Below are 27,807 nucleotides of genomic sequence, written 5' to 3'. Positions count from 1 at the left end.
ACATGTGGAGTATGTGTTGTATACAAATGAGTCTTATATGGACACCACTAATGACTACTTAAATATGTGTTGTATACAAACGAGTCTTATAGTAAATGTTGAACTATTGGAGAAATTTTTTCAAGTATTTAGTATTCAAGCAGGTACTCCATATGTTATAAAATAAGAATAATATTTATTATTCAAATGATGAATAGGAGCTTCTACATAAAACTCTTTTGAGTAGGTACTCCTCATATTTGAGTAACCAAGAAAAAATATATCATTTTCTCCATTTGTGTTATGATACGTGGTGTACGTCTTGAATACAAATGATTCTATATGGACACCACCAATGAGTACTCAAACACAACAAAGACACTACTAAAACACCACAAATGCATTAAAAATACACTAAACAAGGGACTTTCAAAATGACACCTTAACATAAATTGCATCTAGTCAAATTTTGATATCCCTCTTAACTAATTTTTGTAGTGCATTCTTAACAAACGTAGCCTAAATTCTATAAAACTTCAAAGTCCATCTCTCCAGCGATTATCACCTAGCATCGCCGCCCCTCTCTCCTCACCCTCTCAATTTCCCCTATCCGTCGGTCCTTGTCTCTCTTGCTTTCTACAATGGACGTCTAAGCGTGCAACTAATGGGGGTTGCAACGCTAAGGGAAAAGGTTGAGATTCAATCATAAAATCAATTGACAATACGGAGAATATTTCACCTTATGTATAAGTCTATCTAAGGTCTCATCTCTCATCAATATGGGTTTATTCTCAACATTCCCCTTCCCCCAACATGTGGCAAATTTTCGAGCCAAACACGTGGACAATACAAATAGGGTAACATGAAGCATGTGTGGCAATTGCTCTCACATGCGAGACAACATGCTCTTATACCATAAAGAAAGTTAAGGTTTCACCATAAAATTGGCAATACAAGGAGTAACCTAACTATCTCATAAGCTCATACAATGTCCATTCTTTTATCAATATGAGATTCATTCTCAACTTTCAACCTAACCCTAACCCGAACCAATCCTTTACAATTGAATTGGATTAGGTTTTTGTCCGGTTGCAAGTTCAACCTAAATGCTAAACTAAGAGTATTCTTAGAAATTTCTCAAAATTATCAATTCACAAATTCTAAACATTGAAATAATCACTTTTCAATATTTGATCAATACATCGTCAATAGTTGATCATAGGTCATTAATGCTTGATCAATTTTTTTGTTAATATTTGATCAATATATCGTCAATATTTGATTTTGATCACTTCATTAAGGAAAATTTGTAGCATTATGTGTGAGTTTATCCCACTAAACCAAAGTATCAAACATTACGTTAAAAAAGTACCAAACTTTTTTAATTAAGAGAAATATCCTGTTAATTTCATCTATTCATATAGCAACTGGTTGTGTATAAAAAGCAAGGAAAACGTCAAACGATGCTGCTTCCATGGTCGCAAAACCGCGTAAACACGGCACATACTTCCAGTGTCTTTATTTGCAATATAACCAAACTAAAGACTGGTGTGGTGGAGTTAATCAAATATTGAATAATAATTGGGGGGTTATGTGGGTGAATAGAATTTTCAATGTGTTAGAAAGATTGCTCGTTATACCAAGTGTTATGGATATTTGAAAAGAAAAATCAATCACTTATATTATAGCATTTGGTATACCGAATCACGTGATAACTAATAGTGGCCCCACAATGTGACAACTGGTGGTGAGTTTGTGAAAATGTCTCCATGGTGGGCGACTTTGACGGGCTAAAAGCCAAAGGCATTGTCTTGGCCAAATCCATGGAGTTAAATACAGCAGGGCCAGTTGAACTTTCGCTTATCTGTTTTTCTTGTTTTGATTGATGAATGCCATAAAGAAGATGTTTCTTTGCCCACTCGTCTTCTCTCATCTAGTCTTGCACTCTTTGCTTAATTGGTAAGGCATTGAACAACTACGTGTGATATGTGTTCAACTTCATAGAATGGGGGACGATAATAAAATGACAATTAAAGAATTACCAGGTTAGTCGCACATACGTGCATTAGTGATTTCGATCGTAATTGCGCATGAGCCACATAACAAAGCTCACATAAATCACATGGTCAAGAACAACCCTAGCATACCACGGAACTTGAGTGCATCCATGGTCGCAAAGAAAGGATAGTTTCTTTCTTCTCATATAGTCTTGCACTCTTTCTTCCTATTGTGTGTGATTGGTGTGCTTTTAACTATAGATGCATGTGAGTCTCATAAAGATGACAATATGCCCCGCATAGTCTGAATTGAACGTAAAATTGTGAGACTCATGTGTATCTACAGTCAACGTATGATTCTACCCTCATTTGAACGCCTTCCAATGATTTTCCAACCCACCCACATGAGAAAAGTCAGTCATAACGGTTGGTGCAATTTGCCTATTATAATAAACACACCAGTTAGATGCTAACCAAAACAAAAAGATTGGGTCAAAGGAATCAGTTTTGTTTCTAGCTGGGTTTTCCCCTTTTAATTTTCTCAATTTTCTAGTTCAAGTTGATGCTCCCTTTGTCCATACCTTCCACTCATTGCATGTTGGTTTGGACACTTGAGCAGATAGAGGTTCATAAACAACGAGAATCTAGCTAGCCTCGGCAGCCTGCACATAAATTTCTCCTATGAATATTGTGGGCCTTTGAAAATCTTCAAGATTCATGCTTTTTCACATCTTCAAGATTAATATTTTCATTAAGGCGAGAGCAGCACTAGCTTTTGTCAGCAATCTTCAGGGTACAATGACAAAAATTTGAAGGTAAAAATTGGGGTTTTAGGCTGATACAGGTTAGGCCAGTCAGTCAAAGTGCTTGGTCTTTACATTCAAGTTTGAATCTCCCTCTACAAATCTGCATCAAACTTAATAAAAATAAAGGACTTAGCTTTTTGAAGAACTCATTTCAGAAGCAAGACAGAGAAAGGAGTGAGTTAGTGGTAATTTATATGGATATTAGGCCTGACAATTTCTTGGATGACCCATTAACCCAACACTAAACGACAAGAATATAACAGGTTTCAAGTCAACCTATTAACAAGTCCCGTTGTTATCTGATCACTTATTAAGAACTCATTAAGATAATGGGTTTGACATAACATAATATGTTAAGATAATAGGTATGACACAAACACGACTAACACGACCCATTTGCTATGTTTAATGGATATCCAAATGTATGTTTTACAAAATCATGGTGCCTCTCAAATGAAATATGATTGGTATACAGAGAGAAAATGGTGTCATTTTGTTTGTATATATAAAAACAGATGATATATGCATATTGGTATATAAAAAAATGGTACTCAAACTCTAATTGACTTGGTTGGTCCTAATACCCTTTTTGTAATACAAAATGATACGCCTCACATGCTTTGTGAAACATCAACATGTTAAGCCATACCTACTATATATCTGCCTGGCCATATACAACTATACAAGGGACAAACATAACCAAAATTAATCAAATCCATGACTGGTTTAATTTAATCTAAATAAGTGTCACTATTAATTATGACTCTTAGGCTCATATTTTTCGTGAAGGTAATCAAGCAGCAAACGCTTTGGTAAAAGTATGATGCTATGAGCTCTAGTTTTTTTTTTTTTTTGGGGGGGGGGGGGTTGGTGTGTGGGGGTTCACTTTCGACAGTAATGGGTTCGATTCTAATTCCTTAATCCTTATTTAATTATCAATTGATGACTCCTTACAAATCTCGTGTGGGATGTTAACACGACTCTAATCTAAGCTACTTTTTCCGACATATATAGTGGGATAATTTTCTCTTTTTGTAGTAGGAGAAATCGAGCTTAAGACCTCAACAGTTACATTTTTGCTTGTTAGCAGTGTTGCTTACACTCACCTATATACATACACTATCAATCATAAACACAATGTGAATGAGCACTTTTATATGATTAGAGTTTTTCAATCTATGATTTCCCCTCATTTATTTCACTTCAATGTCATCCAAGCAAAGAGAATTTTCCCTGTATTCGGTTGTACATCCGCTTGTGTCATATAGTAACACAAAAGATACACAACCAGAAACGACTAAGGGTCTCTTTAAATAAAAGTCAACTTTACATTATGACGTGATTATAGACACGAGGAAACGTACAACTGAATTGCTAATAATCTTTTCAAGTAAAAACCACCTTTACACTTACAACACCCTTTGAGTCTTTTATAATGGGGAATGAGAGATCATCTCCAAATCTCTGCCTCAGGAGCAAACGGACCCAAAAATCAGATCTGCCTACTCCAAAGGCAGAGATCCAGAGATGATCTCATCCCTTCGCATGGTTGTTCCAAAGTTTGTTATTAGCAATCACATTTGGTTGCACACGTGTCTTGGGAGGGAAAACAATATAGTTAGTCGAAAGCAAAGTGACAAAGCAAAATGGAATAGAAAAATGGGACAAGTGCAAATTGCAAGAAGTCCTACACCTTTAGTTACATCCATGCTCCCATAAAAATACCTAAAGGTGGAAAAGGAATGGGCCATCACCAAGTTAATGCTTAAGCATATGCTTGGAAGATACTCTTACCACAAAACCAAACCTCCCCTTAAAGCTCACAAAACCTCCCTCTCACTCATTCCCTCTTAAAGCCATCCATGGCCTCCATCTAGGTGTCCACTGCTGCTCAACCCCGCCATGGCAACGAGGACGTGTGGCGGGAAGATCAACGGTGGTGATGGTGAGGAGGAGGACGACAACAAGGAGGAGTTTGTGAATCGTGGCTGTTAAAAGTTGGGACATGTTTGGGCAACTAAGGACTCTTTGGCAGAGCACATGTTCAAGGTTTTAGTATTTTTTCTTCCATGTTGTTTTAAACTTGAAATGAAGAAACATTGTTAAGGGATATTACAGCTTAGCTTCCTTATTAGTGGCTCTTTTGCAATCTATAATTTTCATGGTGGTTGGATATCTATCTTTTTATTCTCCTTCTTTGCAATCAATCTGTGAAATGGCAAACAGAAAAATGTTTAACATCAAACACCACATATGTATGATAACTTTCAATTTATATGATTCTAATCATATGATAATTTCGGTACAATATAATAAGCGTAGCACTGCTTGGTTTCTTACAGTTGAGAAAACTTTCCTCTACGCTGACAAACAAGTGATTGCTAGGAAAGAGGAAAACTAATTAACATGGAAGGAGTCTGAGTATTTTTCTTGATTTATTGCATGACGTGTATGTCAGAAAAAGTGAGTGTACGGGTGAAAGGGGCTTCAGTCTCAACCGTAAACCTAAAACGCCAGAGACAAATAGTTTAAGTTCATGCAAAAGGGGTTTCAACTTGTACTTACAGATTGCGATGGATGGACTAATAATTTAAAGGGCTTCAGAAGATGAAAATGAAAACGTGGGAGGTGAGGTTTCAAATAATATGAAAACGAAAGATCCCACAAGCTCATTATGGAGTTCGTTTTGTTGGTAGGAGTTTGGGCAGGTTAAGAGCTTTCGGTCATCATCGCCTTCTCCCTTGTGCCAAAGAGAGAAGGCAATGTCGACCGAAATTCCGGATACGTGCAATGATTCACAACTTGCACGTGTTAGGTCACCCGAGCATGTGCATATATTCGTCCACAACGTACTTGTACGCATATATTTTTGTACTGCTTTGAGGGTTTCTGCAATGTGGAAATTTGCAATTTCTTTCACCTTTGCAGCCTAAGTGGAGTGTGATTACATATTGCCTAGGGGCATCATCATAGTTGGGCAAATATAATTGAATGAATGCATTTTAACTCGGACCTCATCAGCTCAAAAGCGAAAAGCACATGATTTCATGATGGATGAAATGAAATCACTACACCATATGGAGTACACGTTTGGTGGTTCGGATGAGATTGAACTTAATATTTAGGATGGGACAGGTTATAATTGAAGTGGAGGGGATTCTTGTTATCTTGGATTGGCTAAAAAATTTTGCTTTTGTAAAATGAGAAAATTGTAGAAAGGTCCATCAACTTTAACCCAATTGGAATAATAGTCTTTCAACTAAAAATTTATGACCAGGTCTCTTAACTCATCATAACGTGCAACTATGATCATTTTCATTAATTCTGTTAGGACCTTCATCAAAATGAGTCACGTGCCATGCATGTGATCAAGGGGCAAAAATGGAAAACCAAATGAGAAATGGTCCCCCAACTTTAACCAATTGAAGAAATGGTCCATCAACTTTAGCCTAATTGAGCACTTGCCATTCCAACATGATTCATTTTGACGGAATTCTAATAGAATTCTGACGGAATAAACAAAAATGATCATAGATGTACGTTTAAGGGAACCATTATTCATGAATTTTTAGTTGAGGGACCACTACTCCAATTAGGTCAAAGCCGAGGGACAATTTCTACAATTTTCTCTTGTAAAGTTGGAAAGAACAAAAATAAAATTCCACCCAACAATTCTGTGGATTGAGTTTCATTCAGAAAAGGAATAGCCAAAAACCTAGAAGCCATAAAGCACACCACCTTAAAATTTAAAAATAAAAATAAAAATAAAAAAACAAAAAGTAAAATCCAAATTCCACTGCAACCACCACTAGCCACCTTCAACAAAAATTGCCCAGTCGAAAATATTGCTGATCAGAACCATAGAAAGAGAGGAGAGAGTAGATACCAGAGGAGAAGGGCGAGGCTTGCGATGAAGAAAAGCGAAGAATGCTGAAGACTATGGAGTCGTAACCCGTGGGTCTTGTCGGGTTACAAAACCAGTCCGTGCCACAATTTACCTCATCAAACATCGGTTGGGATTCAAATCCATTATAAATGCTTAGAATGGATGAAATGAAATCACTACGCTACCGGCACAGGGTTAACCACCATGTGCTTTCAATGGGAGCTGCACCGCGTCCATGACACTAACTTTGGGTGCAGTTCCACGACCATTTCTATACAAGTGATCATTAGAGCATTCCAATGGGGGCTTTATCCTTCATGAGGCTATCATATTTCCAGCCTCAACGAGAAATTTCATTCCCAAAGAGCTGGAAAATAGGGTTAGATCTATCATTGAGGCTAGCAACTTCCTTTCCTAGGTAGCATAAAATAGGGCTACATCTAGCCCCAAAAAACAATAGATCCCACAAAAAAAAGTAGCAACCCATATGAGCAAAATTCTATTACTCTCCCTCTACTTGCGAATACACTTATGCTCTCTCCTTTTGTTATTTTTTAATTCTTTTTTCTTACTTATTTTTCTTGCTATTAGGCTAATTAATGATTGTTTTAAATTCCATAAGATTTAAAATTTTAAATTGATTTAACGTTCATGAGCATTGATGGGTCAAATTTGCAAATATTTTTTTTTTTCAAAATTGTATGATACTAATTTACCAATTGTTACTAGGTAAATTATTATGTTATAGGTGAAAATCAAATTATTTCAAATGACGAAATGAGAGTTTGTTTCTTTCAACGCACGAGATTGAGACAAGGGAAGAGAATTTAATCTAATGAACGATTCATAAGTAATGAAATCTAACTTTGTCACAATTTGAACTTTTTAGGTTGAAGGGTTCATAAAAAAATATATATATATATATATATATATTTAAAATAGCATATCCAAAAATCTACTTAAGAAAAGCTAACACCCCCAAAAAAAAAAAAAAAAAAAAAAAATCATCGCTTAATCTAATTAGTACATAAATATACATATATATATAGCATCATACAAAGTCCGAAAGATATAACCTCTCATTAGGATAGATTCTTTTATAAAACCTCAAAGATTCCTCGAAACTCTAAAATGAACTTTATCTAGCACTTTTTCAGCCCCATATAGTCCCTCAGTGGGGATGCTCTTGGTCCTGCCGCATTAAACGAGCTAAACCTTACAAGAAACCTTAACTAGTCCCACTCTACTGCAGTATGAATGAATCACAACGCTAAAGTAGACGCTAACATCAACTCATAATTGAAATGCTAAATACCATATATCTGGAGCTCCAAACATTTTGTAACAGCTACAACATTGCATAAAAGATGCAGGGACACAAAAAAGAATCAGATCCTGGAGAAAAGATGAACATAACAAGTCAAAATCGAGCTTTGAAGCCCTCGGCTTGAGGCTTCGATACTAGAAGCCCTCGGCTTGAGGCTTTGATACTAGAAGCCTTAGAGATTTCACAAAAAACAAACCTCCAGGATCATATTGACTTCCATTAACATTTATCCATGACTTCAATGGCATAGTCATTCCTCTGACTAAGGTCTCCTAGTCTCAAAACAATCTCTCTTCCATAAATAATGGTCAAGACTCTACCCACTGTAAATAACCCGATAAAGAAAAGATCTAGCTCTGTAGAACACCATTTGTCCAATACACTAACGCAAAAGATAAACCGCAAGCTTCACGTAACTTTAACATTCAAGGTTGCAATAACATGAGAGTCAATCAAAACAGAAAATAAAACTAAATATCCTAGTACAATAAAATTTTCAAACCAGCATTGGTGAGAAAAAGGGTTCTCTTCTTTCGGCAAAAACAAAGGAAACGAAACCAAAATCTCACAAAAACTTCCTAAAGTTGCGCTTCATACTCTCTTCAATAAAAGAACCCGAGGACCTTCCCACCAACATTCTTTCTCCTAGCTTCTTCGTGGTCCATGATTCCAGCAGAGGTGGTCAGCACAATATATCCAAACTGCAAATATACACATTGCATTCGTAATAAAAAAAAACTACAAAAAATGGGTATGCTCAATAACCATTTTACAGCATGAAAACTCGAATGAAAATGCGCAATCGGGCAAATCCATATAATATGACAGACCAAAACCCAATACAGTGATTGAGTGAGAAAATGAAACCTGTCTGGAAGGCAGAAGCCTAGCAGTCCAGCCTTCAATCTCCTTCACACCAACATCGAATCGGGGACTAATAACCCCACACTTGTTCAGCCTCCCATTGAGCTCAACCACAATCTTTCCAGCTCTATGGTCATCAACATACTCAAACTCCCCAATATATCCTACACAAATCCCAAAAACCCAACAATAAAAAATCACATATCGAACCCAACAAAACACAAAATTCCAAATCAAACCCAAGATTTCAAAAATACGAACCGTGCTTCTGCATAACCAGGAGGAACTTGATGATGACCTTGGACGACGGCCGGATCATGACCTGTCTCTTTCCCCTCTTCTCGGCGTTGTACATACTCTTCAGAGCGTCGTTCAGAACGCTGACGCGCACCATTTCCGCAAGGGCGAGCTGAAAACGAAATCAAAAGCTGTAGATCTGCAAGCATGGAAAAAGAAACAAAATTTACAATCAATGAATCATGGTGTTTTTGGATACTGGGTAGGTGTTAAATTGTTCGAAAATTTTGGAGATTGGTGGAGAATTGGAATTTTACCTGCGAGCTCAGACTGGGCGGCTGGCTGATGGAGTTCGTAGAGGAAGGCAGTAGGGTTTTGTTTTTGAGGTGATGAGGAGTGAGGAGCTATCAGCCTTCTTAATGTACGATTGTTCTTTTACGAAAATAACCTTAGGCGATGAGTGAACTTCGGTTGGGACAAAGCCCACTGTGTGGACCATTGGATCACGGACATCGAAGAAGGGCAAGCCCACAAACCCACAATGTTTTTCTTTTTAATTAAAGTGATATTCTAGCAGAGATTCAAACTTAAAGCTCCTTTACTTATGACTAACAAGAATGAAAAGAAAGAGAATAAGTTCAACTCATAAATTTTTTATGTTTACTTGCACGTAAGGAATTAAATTTCTTAATCGAGTAGCTAAAATTTAGGAATTGGATCAACTAAACTGAGACCCTTCTCTCTTGCTGAAAGCACGAAAAAACCCTAATCTTCCTTTGCAACGGATTCCTAATTTTGGGTGGGGGTCGATGGCAACTCTGTTAGGATGCTACTATGCTTTTGCCACATCACATGCCATGTCATCATTTGTGATATGATTTTATTGGTCCATGTGTAATATTTGTTAGGAAGTTAGTTTGATCTTTAGCTTACAACAGTTTATATATTGTGCCCTTGTGCATAGCAAAGTATGTTAAGATATTGATTGTATTCTAGTTATTGAGTAATAGCAATTGTTATTGTGTATACGAGTTAAGGTTCGAATGAGGTCTAACATTGGTATGGACCAGGGCTCATGATCTTTTTTTTTAGCGTATGACTCGATTAGCTTCTCATTGAGCTATGGAGGTGCAAGTGTCAAATCTGAATTTAAGATTGATTTCAAAGCCAGTCAAGCATTGATCATTCAACAGCTTTAATCTCTCGGCGCGAGGAGTGTTTTATCTCCGGTGAATTTTCCAATGTGACATACAACGATCATAATCTCCAAGAAGGGAGAAACCCTCATTTCACCCCAATTTCTATCGCACAGATTTTGCCCCAAAGTCGCTAGCACCATTCATCAAGATGGATTTTCCTTGTTTGGAGATGGTGACGAACCTCTGGGCTAGGTCAGCAATGGTTTTAGTGGGCGAATTTTGTCGCAATTATCCTTGCTGGGAAGATTTCATGAAGGTTTTTTTGCCAATAATTTAGGCCTTCTAAGTACAAACATTGAATTAATCGCCATGCTCGTTGCCATTTCTATGGGGTTGGCTGACAACATAGTTACAAGATTCTGTTGTTGGTAGTGGAGAAAACATTGTTGAAATTTGAGATTCAAACAATTTGGGTGACCTTCTCATTTCAACCAAGTGTAGGAATCACTGGCTCGATACCAATGTTAGACCTCAGTCAAACCTTAACTCATCTATGTAAGAACAATTTCTATTAAATACAATCAATATCTTCAACTTATTTTGTTATGCACAAGGGCAAAATATATAAATTGTTGCTTGCTAAAGATCAAACTAACTTCCTAACAAATATTACCCATGGACCAATAAAATCATATCACAAATGATATGATGTGGCATGTGACGTGGCAAGATCTTAGTAGCACATTATTGCTATGTGTCAATTGTTTGTAACAAATTTGGTTGAGCTATTAGGTTTGTTACCTTTAAGTTGTCTTAGTTACTTTAAGTAAAGGCTAGCAGAGGAAAGGTTAGTCGTTATAGAAGTGACTATCAATTAATCAAAGTTACTTGAGAGGAGTTCACTCAAATTGTTTGAATCTTAAATTTCAACAATGGTTTCTTGAACAACGGAATCTCGCAACTATGATGTTAGCCAGCCCGGTCGAAATGGCAGTGAGCATGGCGATTTCTGCAATCTCGACCGCAATTTTGGTGCGACACTGCCAGATTTCAATTTGGGTCATCAAGATTATCAATTTTCGAATCTTCAACTCTTAATCAAGTTGCACTTGGATAGCAATTTTGATGCAAACCAAACAATGGAGTCTCGTATCTTGGTTTTGAAATTCGACAATGTCGTTCTCAAGCTTCAATCATTCCATGAAGAATAAATTCGGGCCTAAGAAAAAGTGAAGCAGTTCTTCTCTAAACTTCGTCAAAGATACAAGCCCAAGAACCCTCCTTGTTTGTGTTGAGAGTTGTCCCACATCGGTGAGAGGACAAGTTTGTTATGTGCTTATATGGCCTTGAGCTACTTTTCATATTGCCAATTAGTTTTATGATGGAATCCCAATTTCATCATGGTTTCAGAGCGGGTTGTCCTCATGTGAAGCCAAACGACCACACGCGTTCCACGTCCCCCATTTGTTGTCCATGTTAATCATAAATCAATTTAGCCATGATCATCAAACTTCATGATTTTCACATTATAAATAAAATGCGGAAATACATTAAACAACCAAGCGTACCTTGGTCCATGACAACGAACGCTATGAGATCCCAATCGGATTATGTCGGCGGCGGAGGAAATAGGTGTTCTCTCTCTTACCTCTATTTGCACTTAATAACCCTAATCGTGTTTTTCCAACTCTCAAGTGCATATTAGATGGGTATATGCAATATATATAAGTGAGGCACAGAGAGGACCCGTTTCCATTTAAAGCCCATAATCAATTACCAACCATCACCGTAATTTGGTAGGAAACATTTCTCATAATTTGACCAATAGGATTATTTGCAAATAATAATATCCGTTAAACCCTACATATCATATAGACCGTGTCATGTGGACCACTTTAGAATATTAAAATATTCTTACATTATCCCACTTGGTCCATAGTGACACATGTTCCTTTTCCGGTTTAACAAATAAACATTAAGCGAACAGTAAAGTTTGAAATAATCCTTACTATCAATTGGTTAACATAAATACTGATCTTAAGCAATTCACTAGTGCGAGTCATGGCGGTTGTACATCAACAAGCAACATAGTCCCTTCCATGTACCACAACACTAGCAATTACCTAAAACAGTTTGTTAGTGAGAAACATATATGTAGGTCCGGTAATCTCTTTGTCAGAGACATTCCTGTTATCATTCATCCAATCTCCTAAATGTATACATATAATGGAAAACAGGAAACACCCGAAACATGTTTAATTATCGAGCTCAGAGTATCAAGCACAATATTGTCATTAAACAAATTCTCATAACCAAAATAAAAAATGACAATCATCATGGACTACGTCCAAGACCCATTCTTTCAACATGATCATTAAATGCCTTTAGCCTAGTCCTTTTGTCAAGGGATCTACAGTTATAAGCATTGTGCTTATGTGCTCAATAAACACTTTTTGTTTCTGAACCTCCTTCTTAAGAGTCAAGTATTTTATATCCATGTATTTAGCACTATTAGAATACTTGTCATTCTTGGAGAAGAAGATAGCGGTAGCATTGTCACAGAAAATTCTGAACGGCTTAGCAATGGAATCAATGACTCCAAGCCTTGAGATAAAATTCCATAACCATAATTCATGATTTGTAGCCTCAAAGCATGCTATAAATTCAGCTTCCATAGTGGATATAGCAATAGCATCTTGCTTTGCACTGTTCCAGGAAATTGCTCCTCCAGCTAAGAGAAACAAGTAACCAAGAGTTGATCTTTTGCTATCAATACATCCAACAAAATCTAAATCTGAATAACCAATAACTTCTAGTTATTAGATTTTCTATACATGAGCATACAGTCTTTCGTTCCTTGTAAATACTGAATCATTTTCTTTGCAGTTTTCCAGTGATCCATTCATGGGTTGCTTTGGTATCTGCCTAACATCCTAACTGCAAAAATGATGTCTGGTATGGTACAAGTTTGTGCATACATCAGACTTCCTACAACAGATGCATAAGGAATACTTTCCATCTATGTAAGCTCCAATTCATTTTGTGGGCATTGCATAAGGCTAAACTTATCTTCTATCTGAATTGGAGCAACATTGGATGAACATTTTTCCATACCGAATCTCTCAAGAACTCTCTCAATATATGCTTTCTGAGACAAGCCCAACATTCCACGTGATCTATCTCGGAATATTTCAATTCCTATCACATAGGCTGCCTCACCCATATATTTCATTTCAAATGTCTCCAAGAGAAACTGCTTGGTCTCATGTAATAGACCAAGATCACTACTAGCAAGTAAAATGTCATCAACATACAGAATTAGAAACATAAACTTGCTCCCACTGACCTTCAGATACGTACATCGATCAATGATGTTTTAAAACCAAAGGATACAATGATATTATCAAACTTAAGATACCATTGTCGTGAAGTTTGTTTAATCAAAGTTACTTGAGAGGAGTTCACTCAAATTGTTTGAATCTTAAATTTCAACAATGGTTTCTTGAACAACGGAATCTCGCAACTATGATGTTAGCCAGCCCGGTCGAAATGGCAGTTGGCATGGCGATTTCTGCAATCTCGACCGCAATTTTGGTGCGACACTGCCAGATTTCAATTTGGGTCATCAAGATTCTCAATTTTCGAATCTTCAACTCTTAATCAAGTTGCACTTGGATAGCAATTTTGATGCAAACCAAACAATGGAGTCTCGTATCTTGGTTTTGAAATTCGACAATGTCGTTCTCAAGCTTCAATCATTCCATGAAGAATAAATTCGGGCCTAAGAAAAAGTGAAGCAGTTCTTCTCTAAACTTCGTCAAAGACACAAGCCCAAGAACCCTCCTTGTTTGTGTTGAGAGTTGTCCCACATCGGTGAGAGGACAAGTTTGTTATGTGCTTATATGGCATTAAGCTACTTTTCATATTGCCAATTAGTTTTATGATGGAATCCCAATTTCATCATGGTTTCAGAGCGGGTTGTCCTCATGTGAAGCCAAACGACCACACACGTTTCACGTCCCTCATTTGTTGTCCATGTTAATCATAAATCAATTTAGCCATGATCATCAAACTTCATGATTTTCACATTATAAATAAAATGCGGAAATACATTAAACAACCAAGCGTACCTTGGTCCATGACAACGAACGCTATGAGATCCCAATCGGATTATGTCGGCGGCGGAGGAAATAGGTGTTCTCTCTCTTACCTCTATTTGCACTTAATAACCCTAATCGTGTTTTTCCAACTCTCAAGTGCATATTAGATGGGTATATGCAATATATATAAGTGAGGCACAGAGAGGACCCGTTTCCATTTAAAGCCCATAATCAATTACCAACCATCACCGTAATTTGGTAGGAAACATTTCTCATAATTTGACCAATAGGATTATTTGCAAATAATAATATCCGTTAAACCCTACATATCATATAGACCGTGTCACGTGGACCACTTTAGAATATTAAAATATTCTTACATTATCCCACTTGGTCCATAGTGACACATGTTCCTTTTCCGGTTTAACAAATAAACATTAAGCGAACAGTAAAGTTTGAAATAATCCTTACTATCAATTGGTTAACATAAATACTGATCTTAAGCAATTCACTAGTGCGAGTCATGGCGGTTGTACATCAACAAGCAACATAGTCCCTTCCATGTACCACAACACTAGCAATTACCTAAAACAGTTTGTTAGTGAGAAACATATATGTAGGTTCGGTAATCTCTTTGTCAGAGACATTCCTGTTATCATTCATCCAATCTCCTAAATGTATACATATAATGGAAAACAGGAAACACCCGAAACATGTTTAATTATCGAGCTCAGAGTGTCTAGCACAATATTGTCATTAAACAAATTCTCATAACCAAAATAAAAAATGACAATCATCATGGACTACGTCCAAGACCCATTCTTTCAACATGATCATTAAATGCCTTTAGCCTAGTCCTTTTGTCAAGGGATCTACGGTTATAAGCATTGTGCTTATGTGCTCAATAAACACTTTTTGTTTCTGAACCTCCTTCTTAAGAGTCAAGTATTTTATATCCATGTGTTTAGCACTATTAGAATACTTGTCATTCTTGGAGAAGAAGATAGCGGTAGCATTGTCACAGAAAATTCTGAACGGCTTAGCAATGGAATCAATGACTCCAAGCCTTGAGACAAAATTCCATAACCATAATTCATGATTTGTAGCCTCAAAACATGCTATAAATTCAGCTTCCATAGTGGATATAGCAATAGCATCTTGCTTTGCACTGTTCCAGGAAATTGCTCCTCCAGCTAAGAGAAACAAGTAACCAAGAGTTGATCTTTTGCTATCAATACATCCAACAAAATCTAAATCTGAATAACCAATAACTTCTAGTTATTAGATTTTCTATACATGAGCATACAGTCTTTCGTTCCTTGTAAATACTGAATCACTTTCTTTGCAGTTTTCCAGTGATCCATTCATGGGTTGCTTTGGTATCTGCCTAACATCCTAACTGCAAAAATGATGTCTGGTATGGTACAAGTTTGTGCATACATCAGACTTCCTACAACAGATGCATAAGGAATACTTTCCATCTATGTAAGCTCCAATTCATTTTGTGGGCATTGCATAAGGCTAAACTTATCTTCTATCTGAATTGGAGCAACATTGGATGAACATTTTTCCATACCGAATCTCTCAAGAACTCTCTCAATATATGCTTTCTGAGACAAGCCCAACATTCCACGTGATCTATCTCGGAATATTTCAATTCCTATCACATAGGCTGCTTCACCCATATATTTCATTTCAAATGTCTCCAAGAGAAACTGCTTGGTCTCATGTAATAGACCAAGATCACTACTAGCAAGTAAAATGTCATCAACATACAGAATTAGAAACATAAACTTGCTCCCACTGACCTTCAGATACGTACATCGATCAATGATGTTTTAAAACCAAAGGATACAATGATATTATCAAACTTAAGATACCATTGTCGTGAAGTTTGTTTAATTCCGTATATTGACTTCTTTAGTTTACAGACCATGTGTTCTTTTCCCTTTAATGCGAAGCCTTCAGGTTGATCCATGTAGACTTCTTCTTCCAAACTCCTATTCAAGAATGTTGTTTTCACATCCATTTGATGTAACTCTAAATCATAATGAGCTACTAATGCCATAATGATTCTAAAAGAGTCTTTCTTTGAAACTGGTGAGAAAGTATATTTGTAATCAACGCCTTCTTGTTGAGTAAAACCTTTGGTCACCAATCTGACTTTATATCGTTCTATATTGCCATTAGAGTTGCGTTTGGTCTTCAAAACCCACTTACACCCAACTCTCTTACAACCTTTAGGAAATTCAATGAGATCTCAGACTTCATTTTGGTCCATTGATTTTAACTCATCATTAACCAATACAGTTAACGGCTTGTGAAACGAAACCGGATCTTTATTTATTCCCAAAGCAATGTCAGACTCTTGTAGATATACCACATAATCATCTGAAATAGCACATTTCCATTCTCTTTGCGATCTCCTTAATGTTATTTCTTGTGGTTCTTCCACTACATTTTCATTTGTGATAATCTCATTCTGGAGCGGATGGTCATTAATTTGATGTTCAACATTGTCTAACGGTTTAACATGTGTAGGAACAACAACTTGCTTAGAAATTATAGGTGTAGGAATCTGCACCCTAACTTCATTAATGACCAATTCTTTAGGTTTTTCACTGCCGCTTATTTCACCACTTTCAATGAATCTGGCATTGCCGGTTTCAACAATTCTCATACTATGATTAGGATGGTAAAACCTATAAAACCTATATCCTTTGGATTTTTCTGGTTAACCAATAAAGTAACCACTAATCGTTCTAAAATCCAACTTCTTTTCATGCGGATTATAAATTCTTATTTCTGCTGGGCAACCCCAAACATGCAGATGCCTTAAACTAGGTTCCCTTCTTGTCCACAGTTTAAATGGTGTTTTGGGAACTGCCTTACTAGGAACCCGATTTAATAAATATACAGGAGTCCTAAGAGCATACATCCATAATCATCAAGGCAAAGATGCATTACTTAACATACTCCTAACCATGTCCATAAGAGTACGATTACACCTTTCAGCAACACCATTATGTTGTGGCATACCTGGCATAGTTTATTGGGCACATATACCATGCTTTTCAAGGAGTTTTGCAAATAAACCAGGGCATTGTCCTGATTCATCATATTTTCCATAAAATTCACCACCTCTATCCAACCTGACAATCTTCACATTTTTATCTAATTGTCTCTCAACTTCAGTAATGAACACCTGAAGGGCATTCACTGCTTCAAAATTTTCTTTCAATAGATAAATATAGCCATAACGTGAAAAATCGTCTATAAAGATGATAAAACATTTTTCTCCACCAAAGGATGAAGCATCAAAAGTTCCACATATGTCTGTATGAATTATTTCAAGAAGCTCTGAACTTCTTGTGGCTCCTTTCTTGGTGTATTTGGTTTGTTTGCCTTTAATACAATCCACACACACACCAAGATCAGTAAAATCTAGGTTCGGAAGAATCTCATTCTTTACTAATCTTTCTAACCTTTCTTTGGATATATGAGCCAGTCGTTTATGCCACAAGAATGAAGAATTTTCATTATTTAGGCTACGCTTAGTTCCAACATTATGATGCAACGTCAAAAGTGTTTCATCAAAACGATTATTGAGTTTTAAATTGTACAGCTCACCTATTAGAATACCAACAAAAGAAGTATTCTTATATAAACTGAAACATTCATTACCAAACTTTATAAAAAAAATCCATTACGGTCAAGCTTCGAAACTGAAACCAAATTTCTGGAACAACTAGGAACATAAAGTGTCTGAAATAAATCCAAACAATATCCAGTATCCAAAATTAAATGAAAAGTTCAAACAGCTTCAACTGGAGCTTTGACTCGATTCCCCATGAAAATGAATTTTTCACTTGGATTTAAAGTTTGGGTCGTAAAGAATCCTTGCATCGAATTAGAAATATGAGCAGTTAAATATGATTCGAAACTTACATCAGCCAAAGGCTCACCTTTCTTTTTGAACCATTCTTTGCGTTTCTAGCAATTCTTTTGATAATGCCCAGGCTTCCTACATAAGCGACATAAATCACTTTTCTGTTCCTTATCATGAGCCTGAGTAGCATTAACAAGTTCATTCACCATGGTGATCCTCTTTTCTTGCCCTTTCCAGGCTTTCTTCCAAATTTTCTTTCAGCTCCTTGACTTACTAAAGGAACATTATGTTCTCCTTGCTACTTAAGCCTTCCTTCCTCTTAAACGAGTTTAGTGGCCAATTCATCAACATTCCATTTGTCCTTAATAGCATTATAGTTGATTTGAAATGATCCATACTGAGGAGGCAAGGAGTTCAAAATAAATTGATCAAGAAAGGAATCATCCACATTCATTCCAAGAGTCTTTAGCCTTGCTGCTATATTAGTCATTTCAAGGACATGCTCATGCATGCTTTGCATACCATCAAATTTCTTGGCGGTCCAAGAGACTTGTCAGCAATCTTGAAATGAGTCTCAATATTTTTCAAGTATTCCTTAGCAGTTTCAACTTGAGGAATGCCAGCCTTTATGTTGCTCTCTATAGTCATTCACATAAATATCATGCTCAATCTATTCGATCTCTCCTAGGCATTATAGAGAGATTTTTCCTTAGTGCTGTTTGTATTTGTAAGAGCATCAGGTTTATCAGTTCGTAGTGCTAAATCAAGATTTAGGACACCATGTGAAAATGAACTTGCTCACTCCAATCTGAGAAATTTGTTCCATTAAGTGAAGGAATAGATAGAGCAAGTGAATGAAGAGAAACATGCACTGACACTGTAATTCAAAAGTGCTCACAACATTAACGCTTTGAGTAATAAAAACAAGTGTAATAACAATAAGTGTATTATCATATTCTCATTTGGGTAGATACTACAACAATACAAACAATCATCGATGCATAATACCCTATTGATAATTGTACATCTCTAAGAAGACAGGTTTCGTTATCTTTGGATATCTGAACAAATAAAAAAAATGAAGGGTTATTATACAAAATAGTCACTGAGATTTGCATGATCAATAGAAATGGTCCATGAGATTAAAAATCAATAGAAATGGTCCCTGAGATTGTCCACCATCCATGATTTTGGTCATTCCGTTAAAAACTCTTTAGGCAATTTTCAAAGCTTCGTAACTCAACCTATTCTTAACCAAATTCAACCCATAATATATCAAAATGAAGATAAGAAAGTGTAGAACAACATTAAACCTATTTGGAAGCCCAATGATTGCCGAAGATGGCCGGAAAATAGCCTAAAAGGTGACTGGTCCGCGGGAAAACTAGAAAACATCCCAGAAACTGGGTAAACTTTAAACGTTCATAACTTCTTCAATACTGAACGAAATTGAGTGATTCAAAAACTAAAATCATAATTCTCAACGAGACAAAGAGAATGGTATCTTTATTTACTGCTAAATCACCGTGGTTTGGCCGAAAAACGGCTTGAAATCGGCTAACTCGAAAATGGTTAGCCACTTTCGAGCCGTTGTCCGACCAAACCACGGTGAGTTAGCCATCAAAAAAAGGTACCATTCTCTTCGTCTCGTCAATAAGTATTATTTTTGTTTCTGAATCACTCTATTTTGTTGAGTATTGAAGAAGTTATGAACGTTTAAAACTTACCCAGTTTCCGGCCAGTTTTCCAGTTTTCCCGCGAACCAGTCACCTTTCATGTTATTTTCCGGCCATCTCCAGCAACCATTGGGCTTCCAAATAGGTATAATCTTATTCTACATTTTCCTATCTTCATTTTGACATATTATGGGTCGAATTTGATTAAGAAACGATCGTTTTTAACGGAATGACCAAAATTATGGATAATGGACAATCTTAGGGACCATGTCTATTGATTTTCAATTTCAGGGACCATTTCTGTCACATCTCGGCCTGGGGTCCACCACATCCTGGGCCCACTCCACCACCATAGCACGATATTGTCCGCTTTAGGCCCCGATCACGCCCTTACAGTTTTGTTTCTGGAAACTCACACGAGAACTTCCCAGTGGGTCACCCATCATGGGAGTGCTCTCGCGCACTACTCGCTTAGCTTTGGAGTTCCCATGGAACCCAAAGCCAGTGAGCTCCCAAAAGGCCTCGTGCTAAGTAGAGATGGGAATATACCTATAAGGCTTACATGATCCACTCCCCTGGGCAATGTGGGATGTCACAATTTCTAGTGATTATGCAAATCTCAGGGACCATTTTGTATAATAACCCAAAAATGAAATATACAATTCTCACCACACTCATATCATCAATCATATGAGCAATTAGTCTACCTTTGGGTGACCCTTAAGAACCTATGAACCTATGACAAATGAAAAACATATTACTCATGTACAAACCTTTAAAACATAATAAGGTTTTGTTCGTTCATATGCATCATCCTACCATGAGTAATTGATTAATCATCATTGAATTTGAATCCATGTTATCTTTCTAGTTGGCCACTTTGGTGACTAACAAATAATTTCGTAAGACGAATTACAAATTAAATGAATGACGTTTATAATAGTAATGATCAGTCACAGATATTCAAATTACTTTAACTAATTCCAACTAAAAGAATCGCCCAGATTGCATCATAATTTCCATACCCAAATATGCAATTCGGCAAAAATTGTAATAAAACTAAGATTACAATTTCTTAATCCCAACATGCATAATCGATATGTGCAAATAATATAATATCGATACATGCAAATAAAATATAATCATGTCTGCCTCAAAACAGTAGACATTGAACCCTTGTTAACCACCGATTCTGTTAAAGTTCATAATTGTAAATGGAAAATCATGAGAGCTCTCAACCAAGCTTTGATGCCACATGTTAATCATAAATCAATTCAGCCATGATCATCAAACTTCATGATTTTCACATTATAAATAAAATGCGGAAATACATTAAACAACCAAGTGTACCTTGGTCCATGACAACGAACGCTATGAGATCCCAATCAGATTCTGTCGGTGGCGGAGGAAATAGGTGTTCTCTCTCTTGCCTCTATTTGCAAATAATAACCCTAATCGTGTTTTTCCAACTCTCAAGTGCATATTAGATGGGTATGTGCAATATATATAAGTGAGGCAGAGAGATGACCTATTTCCATTTAAAGCCCATAATCAATTATCACCCATCATCGTAATTTGGTAGCAAACATTTCTCATAATTTGACCAATATGATTATTTACAAATAATAATATTCGTTAAACCCTACATATCATATGGACAGTGTGTCACGCCCCAATCCCGACATACGTCCAGAATTGACACGTGACGTCACCAAAAAATCCGTATCTATCATATCCCACCTCTGGGATATGGGCAAGCACAACTCAAAAATCGAATCGCATAGTTATTTTTCGTATGTTTTATGGCTGCATCTAACCTCCCCGTTAGACTGCCTACGTACCCTAAACAGGGATCAAGCCATTCGTAGTTCGTCAAGCACAATAATTGACATATAACACAGTCCGATTAAGTCGAAAGGTATAACATTTCTCAATCAATCAATAAAACTTGACAAGCATGAAAATACTAGACTCAGGGTTACATAACAAACCCATCTGAAAAACATGATTTCCCCTCCAACTATATATAAATCATTATGTTGCAACATGATACCGCAATTCACAACATATATTACTTCAAAGAACCAACGAAGCACAATACCATTCTTTAGCCACATTTATCAACAAGTCTAATCATAACAATAACCATGATATCCAACATAACAATCCCACATGACGATTAACCTTTCCACTTCATCCATCACGTAATTCATCACGTTTTCCACATAAAATCACATTTCATAGTGTGTAACATAGTTAAGAATTAACAAAGTACACATGATTCTCTAGAAATATTAATCAACTAAAATACTCATGATAACCACACTTATATCCAACGTCATTCCATAATCACATCAATCAATAATGTCAACCATCACATCATCAATAACACATACAACAAGTCGAAACGCAAGGCTAGAGCAACACAATTCAGTTGAAGACTACATCTTTGGAAAAAGGGGATTTTGGACCACCCAATGGACCAAGGCTCCAAAGGGGATTCCGGACCATCACTTAACGGAATCCAAACAGAACTCAGTTCCAAACCACCCAACCGAATTGAACGGAAGTCCAAGGAGCATAACAACGGCTCGAAGGAACAAGACATGATTCAAGTTACCCAATTCACGAAACTCAACGAAAAAAAGCAATATTGAGCAAAATCCACATCACAATGGGTCATCAGTCATTTACTAGACCTCCCATCTCCCAAGCAATTCAATATGCGTTTCAATCACATGTCACAACCATTTCCAATACACAAGTCAAATCACATTTCACTTCATCATACTAATCACTATACTTCCAACATTATATCTCAATACATAGCTTGCAACATATCAAGGAATCACGAAGTACAATAATAATATTTAATTACGTTAATCAATCAGTGAGATAACATATCATTTCACGAATTTAATTAAAGAACTCTACATAATTCCCAATTTGGGTTAAGAATAATAACATGGTAATTCTAATTTATTTTCACAATATCTATTGTGGGTAATTCCCATCTACTCGAATTTAGGATTCTAAGATCACCTTACGGAATGAACAAGAGCAAGGACTCCGGACCACTCAACGGAATCTAACAACATTGGGTTCCAGACCACTCAACGGAACCAAAATATCAAGCGGTTTCTCATAATCTACCCAGACCTGTCATATGTAAAGTCAATGCCAATATTATGGAATTGGTGCACTGGCAAATCAGGCACCCAGACAAGCTGAGAGGCTCGGGTGAGGGACAATAAAATAAGCATGTGATACAATAATAAAACTAGCCATCAATCATAATTTATAAACCTTGAATATAAATCTTTCATAAGAAATCAATACCCAACTTTTGAAAACTCCAAGAGAGTCACCCAGACATCCAAAAGTTCATTTCAAACAACCATAACATCTCACACCCATATTCATATACACACAATGAAAGTAGAATTAGGGCGACACTGTTCATCCAAAGCCTACACCTTTGCAACCATCTTAAACTAAACTCAATAAACTAATGTGGATACAATCCCGGACTATCACGCAACGGGATCGCGGAGTAAGAAGGATTCCGGACCATCACTCAATAGAACCCAAACCAAGATACGATTCCTGACCATCACTCAACGGAATCGCGGAGTGGAGTAGGAAGGATTCCGGACCATCACTCAACGGAATCCAAACCAGGATACGATTCCGGACCATCACTCAACGGAATCGCGGAGTACATTGCATAACCATCAATCAATGAAACAACACATGAATCAAGTTGCTCAAGTTATAAAGGCTCAACGAAACAAGAAATGAAATAATGAAACGAGCATTGACACATGTTTCAAAGCAACAAACCCATGACACTGGGTTAACGGTCCACCACTAGCCCTCACCTTCATCAAATCAAGCCAATCAAACAAAACAAACCATATTTCCAATATGTACGTCAAATCCCACTTCATATAACAATATCATTGGCTAAATATGAAAATTAACAATTTATAGGAAAAATGATTATAAAACCATTTCATATTCACATATATTAAAGTCACTCACCTTTCATCATAACATACCATCTATGTAAATCAAACACCTTTCGAATATGCACGTCAATTCACATACCACGATCATCATCAGTACACAAGCCAAATCATGTTTGATAAACATAGGTCTATGGCTAAATTTACATGGTATCTAGAGCTCAACAAGGGAAACACTTTTCACAACTAGGCCGACGATAAATTCTAACCGGAAACCATCCAATTTCACCGGAGAAAACCGGATTTCTAGGGTTCTAAAACACCTAACTCTAAAATGAATACGAAAGCACAAACTAAGCATACCCACTTGAAGGTTATGAAGAGTAGATGAAGTTTCATACCTCACTCGAAGGAAATCGTTTCCGGAATCACCGGAAAAATGATAAAACCGCCGGAAAAGTCGTGGACTTTGCGACCTCGAACTGCAAAGATGGAAAAGAAATGGGAAAATCTAACATCACAGAGATTAGGGCTCGTCAAGAGCTTTCCATGGACACCAAGATCATCCAAAACGGAGCTCGGATGAAAAAGATAGAAGCGGGTCAAGTTTGGTGGGTTTATGGGTCAATTTCTCCCTAAAACGGGTTAGGCAGCTCTCCCCCTTTCATTTTCTGAAAACCTCTCCTTTTCTGGAGGTTTCCCTCCCATTTATAACATTTTGATAATATTACCAAAATGTCATCAACTTTAAACGACTCTAACTTCTCCATTCGGACTCAGAAATAAGATCTATTTATGCCTACGCGCTCATGGAATCGAACTCTACCTAACCAATTCAAGAGTTGACCGAAAAGGTCGAGAAAATTGGAAATGACTAAAGTAACCATCACTTTGTTTTTCTCAAATTTGGAGAAATAAAGAACTAGTTCCAATCAAATCTTCGAAATACGTCAAGAATAAAATAAAATAATAATTTTAGGGACGGGATATCACACAGTGTCATGTGGACAACTTTAGAATATTAAAATATTCTTACAATCCACGTGTAGGGGGCCACATGTGCTCACGTGTCACTCACTTGTTGTCCATGTGATAGGCCACACTTGCTGTTCTTAATTTTTAATTTTTCACTCTGAGTGAAAGAACCAGATTTTATTTTAACCCCTCCCATCTTCCCCAACCCCAACCAACCGAAATTATAGAAATAAATTATTTTCGTACTGACCTAGAAGATTTGGGATGGAGGGCTTTGTATCAATAAATAATTTTTTTTTCTTAATAATTGTCAAGACTCAAAACTTCAATCCTATTGCCCTTGTTCAAAGACAATAATCTTATTATTGGAAAGTACATATAAAGCATTTCAGGCCACTTTATATCTGCAACGGTGATCCAAGAATAAATTAATAGCCTTCCAATATTTACCAATTAACAAACCCAAGTTTACGAGGGATAATGATATCGTATTTCATTAAAAGTTAGTTAATAGCCTTCCAATATTTACATAATTAATTAGAATTTTAAAAGTCAATTCTACTCTCCCAGGATATGTTATCCCATTATGTATTGCTCAATATAGTAGTTATCGTATTACATTAAAAACATGGATATTTGAGAAATAAACCATTTGCTCTTTTAATAAATAAGATATTTAGACAAACAAAATTAACAACATTACTACCACACTCTCTAAAGGCGAATTTGAGAGATATTAGGCTCGATTTTCGTCAAAGACGAATTTGAGCCATACTATTACTAGCCTATTTTGAGGCTTAGGCTATTAGTTCACTCTCCAATCCCCTTAGTGTAGACAATATCGTTTGTTCAAAAAAATACATCTAGGCTCAACTATTGCAAATATATGTGGTCAGTTTGTGTGCCTAATTAATAGCATTAGTGTTCTCGTTTTAGTAAGTAAATAATTCTATAGAGTGCTAGCAATCTTCTCTTTAGCCTTCTTGTTTGGGAAGGAACTTCTATCTCCTCCTCATGTTGTGTCATTTCTCGTACACTCCAAACAATACTTATTAGAGAAATTTTAAAAACTAACCCCTTTGGAGCCATCTATATTGACATTTTTATCCTACCATTTTCAGTTTCTTAATTAAAAATCTGGCCAAATCTAGTGTGCACAAAGACAAGATGCCCTTAGATTGAAAAATGGTTCCCAATCAAAGTCTTCCCACTTCCAGCAAACTGTAACCTTGCACTACCCATTCGAATGCACAAAATCACTAGCCACGACACTTTTTTATTCAACGTGCATTTCAGTTCTATTACTCCACGTGTGGAATGAAGAATTAGATTCCCACTCTTTCCCTTCTTTTTCTTTTGGTAATAATGATGAGTTGGTGTCATGAAAAATGGAGTCACATCAAAGCTTTCATCGTCGCTAAGGGGTTAGGTTTATGTCTTGTGAGGGGATTCTATCTCTAGGATCTCCACAATATGAATCCAGATATAATCCTATCTTTGGATGGGTGTCACTTATAGTAGAGTTTGGATACTTTAAGAAAGGAAAAAGAGAGAAAAGACTTTTCAGCTGGTACATATCTTTGTATGAGAATCCTCTCCGGATCTTCTTTGTGTGGATTCTCTCCATATCCTCTTTGTGAAAATCCTAGGAATCCTCACATCATGTTGGTTTATCCTATATTGTGTGGTTAGTTTTCTTCAGGTACTGTTTGTGTTTAATTTTAAATAAAAATATTTAAAATGATTTATAACCACACGATATATAATAAAAAAACACCATTTAAGAATTTCCGGAATCCTCATAAAAAGGATCCAGAGAAGATCCTTATTCCATATCTTTAATCATGTTGAGTAAACTACACTTTCACACCTCATATATGGGTTGATTTTTCAAAATAGATCAAGAAATTTCAATTCTCACATACACCACGTTGAGATATTGAAATTATATTAATTTATGTTGGTCAAATAAATTGTATGATAATTTATTAAATTTGAGCATTTTGAAAGGAGATGTCTATTCTAAGGAGAATGTTATGTAATAAATTTTGAAAGTAGATATAAGTTTTAATTGATTTGTCAATTCTACATGATTTAACATAAAGATTGTGTGCTGTCAATTTTGACATATAAAAAAAATAATCTCTTTTATTTTTTAAAAAGTTTTGTTGTTGAGTCCTAGTAATAGACCTAACATTTTACACCCAATCCGAGCCACCCGTTTAAATTAGTATTTGGATGGGTGCTTAATAGGTCGGGTTGTTAACGGGTGAACCCGTTAATTATCCGTTAAATAACGGGTTAATGTAGGTCAACCTGCAAGACCTGTTAGCACCCGATAGCACCCGTTAAGTGTAAAAAAAAAAAAAAGGCTTAAAAACTTTGAGTTTTAACGATAAAGAAAAAATAAAGGGTAAAGTGAATAGTACCAGGATTGACTTTTTAGTGTAAAAATATGATTTTTCGTTAAAATAAATAATACCAAAAGCTTTTCGTTAAAATTCTCTAAAAAAACCTGGCCGACTCGCACTTGCAGCTCCGCGCTCTGGTTCGCCCCCTTCTTCTGGCGCCTTCTCGCTCTCTACTCTTTTGATGAAAGCCGCCTAATCTTCTGAAGTCCTCAAGCAATTTAACACTAAAAGCAATAATCTCCAACCACTTCAAAACAAAACATATGAGAACCTAAAGGGAAAATTCATACAGCAGACAGCTTGGTGACGAAATGAAGAAAACCCAATTGCCAGAAACTAGTGCTGGATAGCATGAAAATAATAGAAATATGGGCGTTGGGTTTGAAATTTTTCTGACCAGGTCGCCATAACTACTGCTGGATAGATGAATGAAGTTAATGATGCCGATGATGATCATTATACACCCCATTTTTTTCTTATGCTTTTTTTAAGGAGTTTTAACGAAAATGTCACAGTACTATTCATTTTAACGAAAAACCATATTTTTACACTA

The 27,807-nt window shown here is 36.4% G+C and overlaps 1 protein-coding gene across 1 annotated transcript; it reads right to left on the bottom strand.

Moving 5' to 3' along the window:
- Window positions 1–8,390: 8,390 nt before the first annotated feature.
- Window positions 8,391–9,524, bottom strand: LOC137742138 (small ribosomal subunit protein uS8z/uS8w). The gene is made up of 4 exons (XM_068481901.2): window positions 9,414–9,524; window positions 9,121–9,295; window positions 8,863–9,023; window positions 8,391–8,696 (listed from the first exon to the last, which is right to left on the bottom strand). Exons 2-4 carry the CDS (start codon window positions 9,251–9,253, stop codon window positions 8,598–8,600), a joined length of 393 nt encoding a protein of 130 aa, XP_068338002.1. The 5' UTR covers window positions 9,254–9,295; window positions 9,414–9,524; the 3' UTR covers window positions 8,391–8,597.
- Window positions 9,525–27,807: the final 18,283 nt, after the last annotated feature.

Source organism: Pyrus communis, chromosome 11 (assembly GCF_041283825.1).
Source record: "Pyrus communis isolate YQ-2024b chromosome 11, ASM4128382v1, whole genome shotgun sequence".
NCBI lineage: Eukaryota > Viridiplantae > Streptophyta > Magnoliopsida > Rosales > Rosaceae > Pyrus > Pyrus communis.
The sequence above is the reverse complement of the archived record's forward strand: the minus strand, read 5'-3'. Positions and strand labels throughout refer to the sequence as shown.

Excerpts from the sequence above, each read along its gene's own strand:
- LOC137742138 (XM_068481901.2), bottom strand. The coding sequence starts at position 9,253 with ATGGTGCGCGTCAGCGTTCTGAACGACGCTCTGAAGAGTATGTACAAC. Across the intron at positions 9,024-9,120 it reads CCTGGTTATGCAGAAGCACG|GATATATTGGGGAGTTTGAG; the intron begins GTTCGTATTTTT and ends GGATTTGTGTAG. Across the intron at positions 8,697-8,862 it reads GGCTTCTGCCTTCCAGACAG|TTTGGATATATTGTGCTGAC; the intron begins GTTTCATTTTCT and ends GTATATTTGCAG.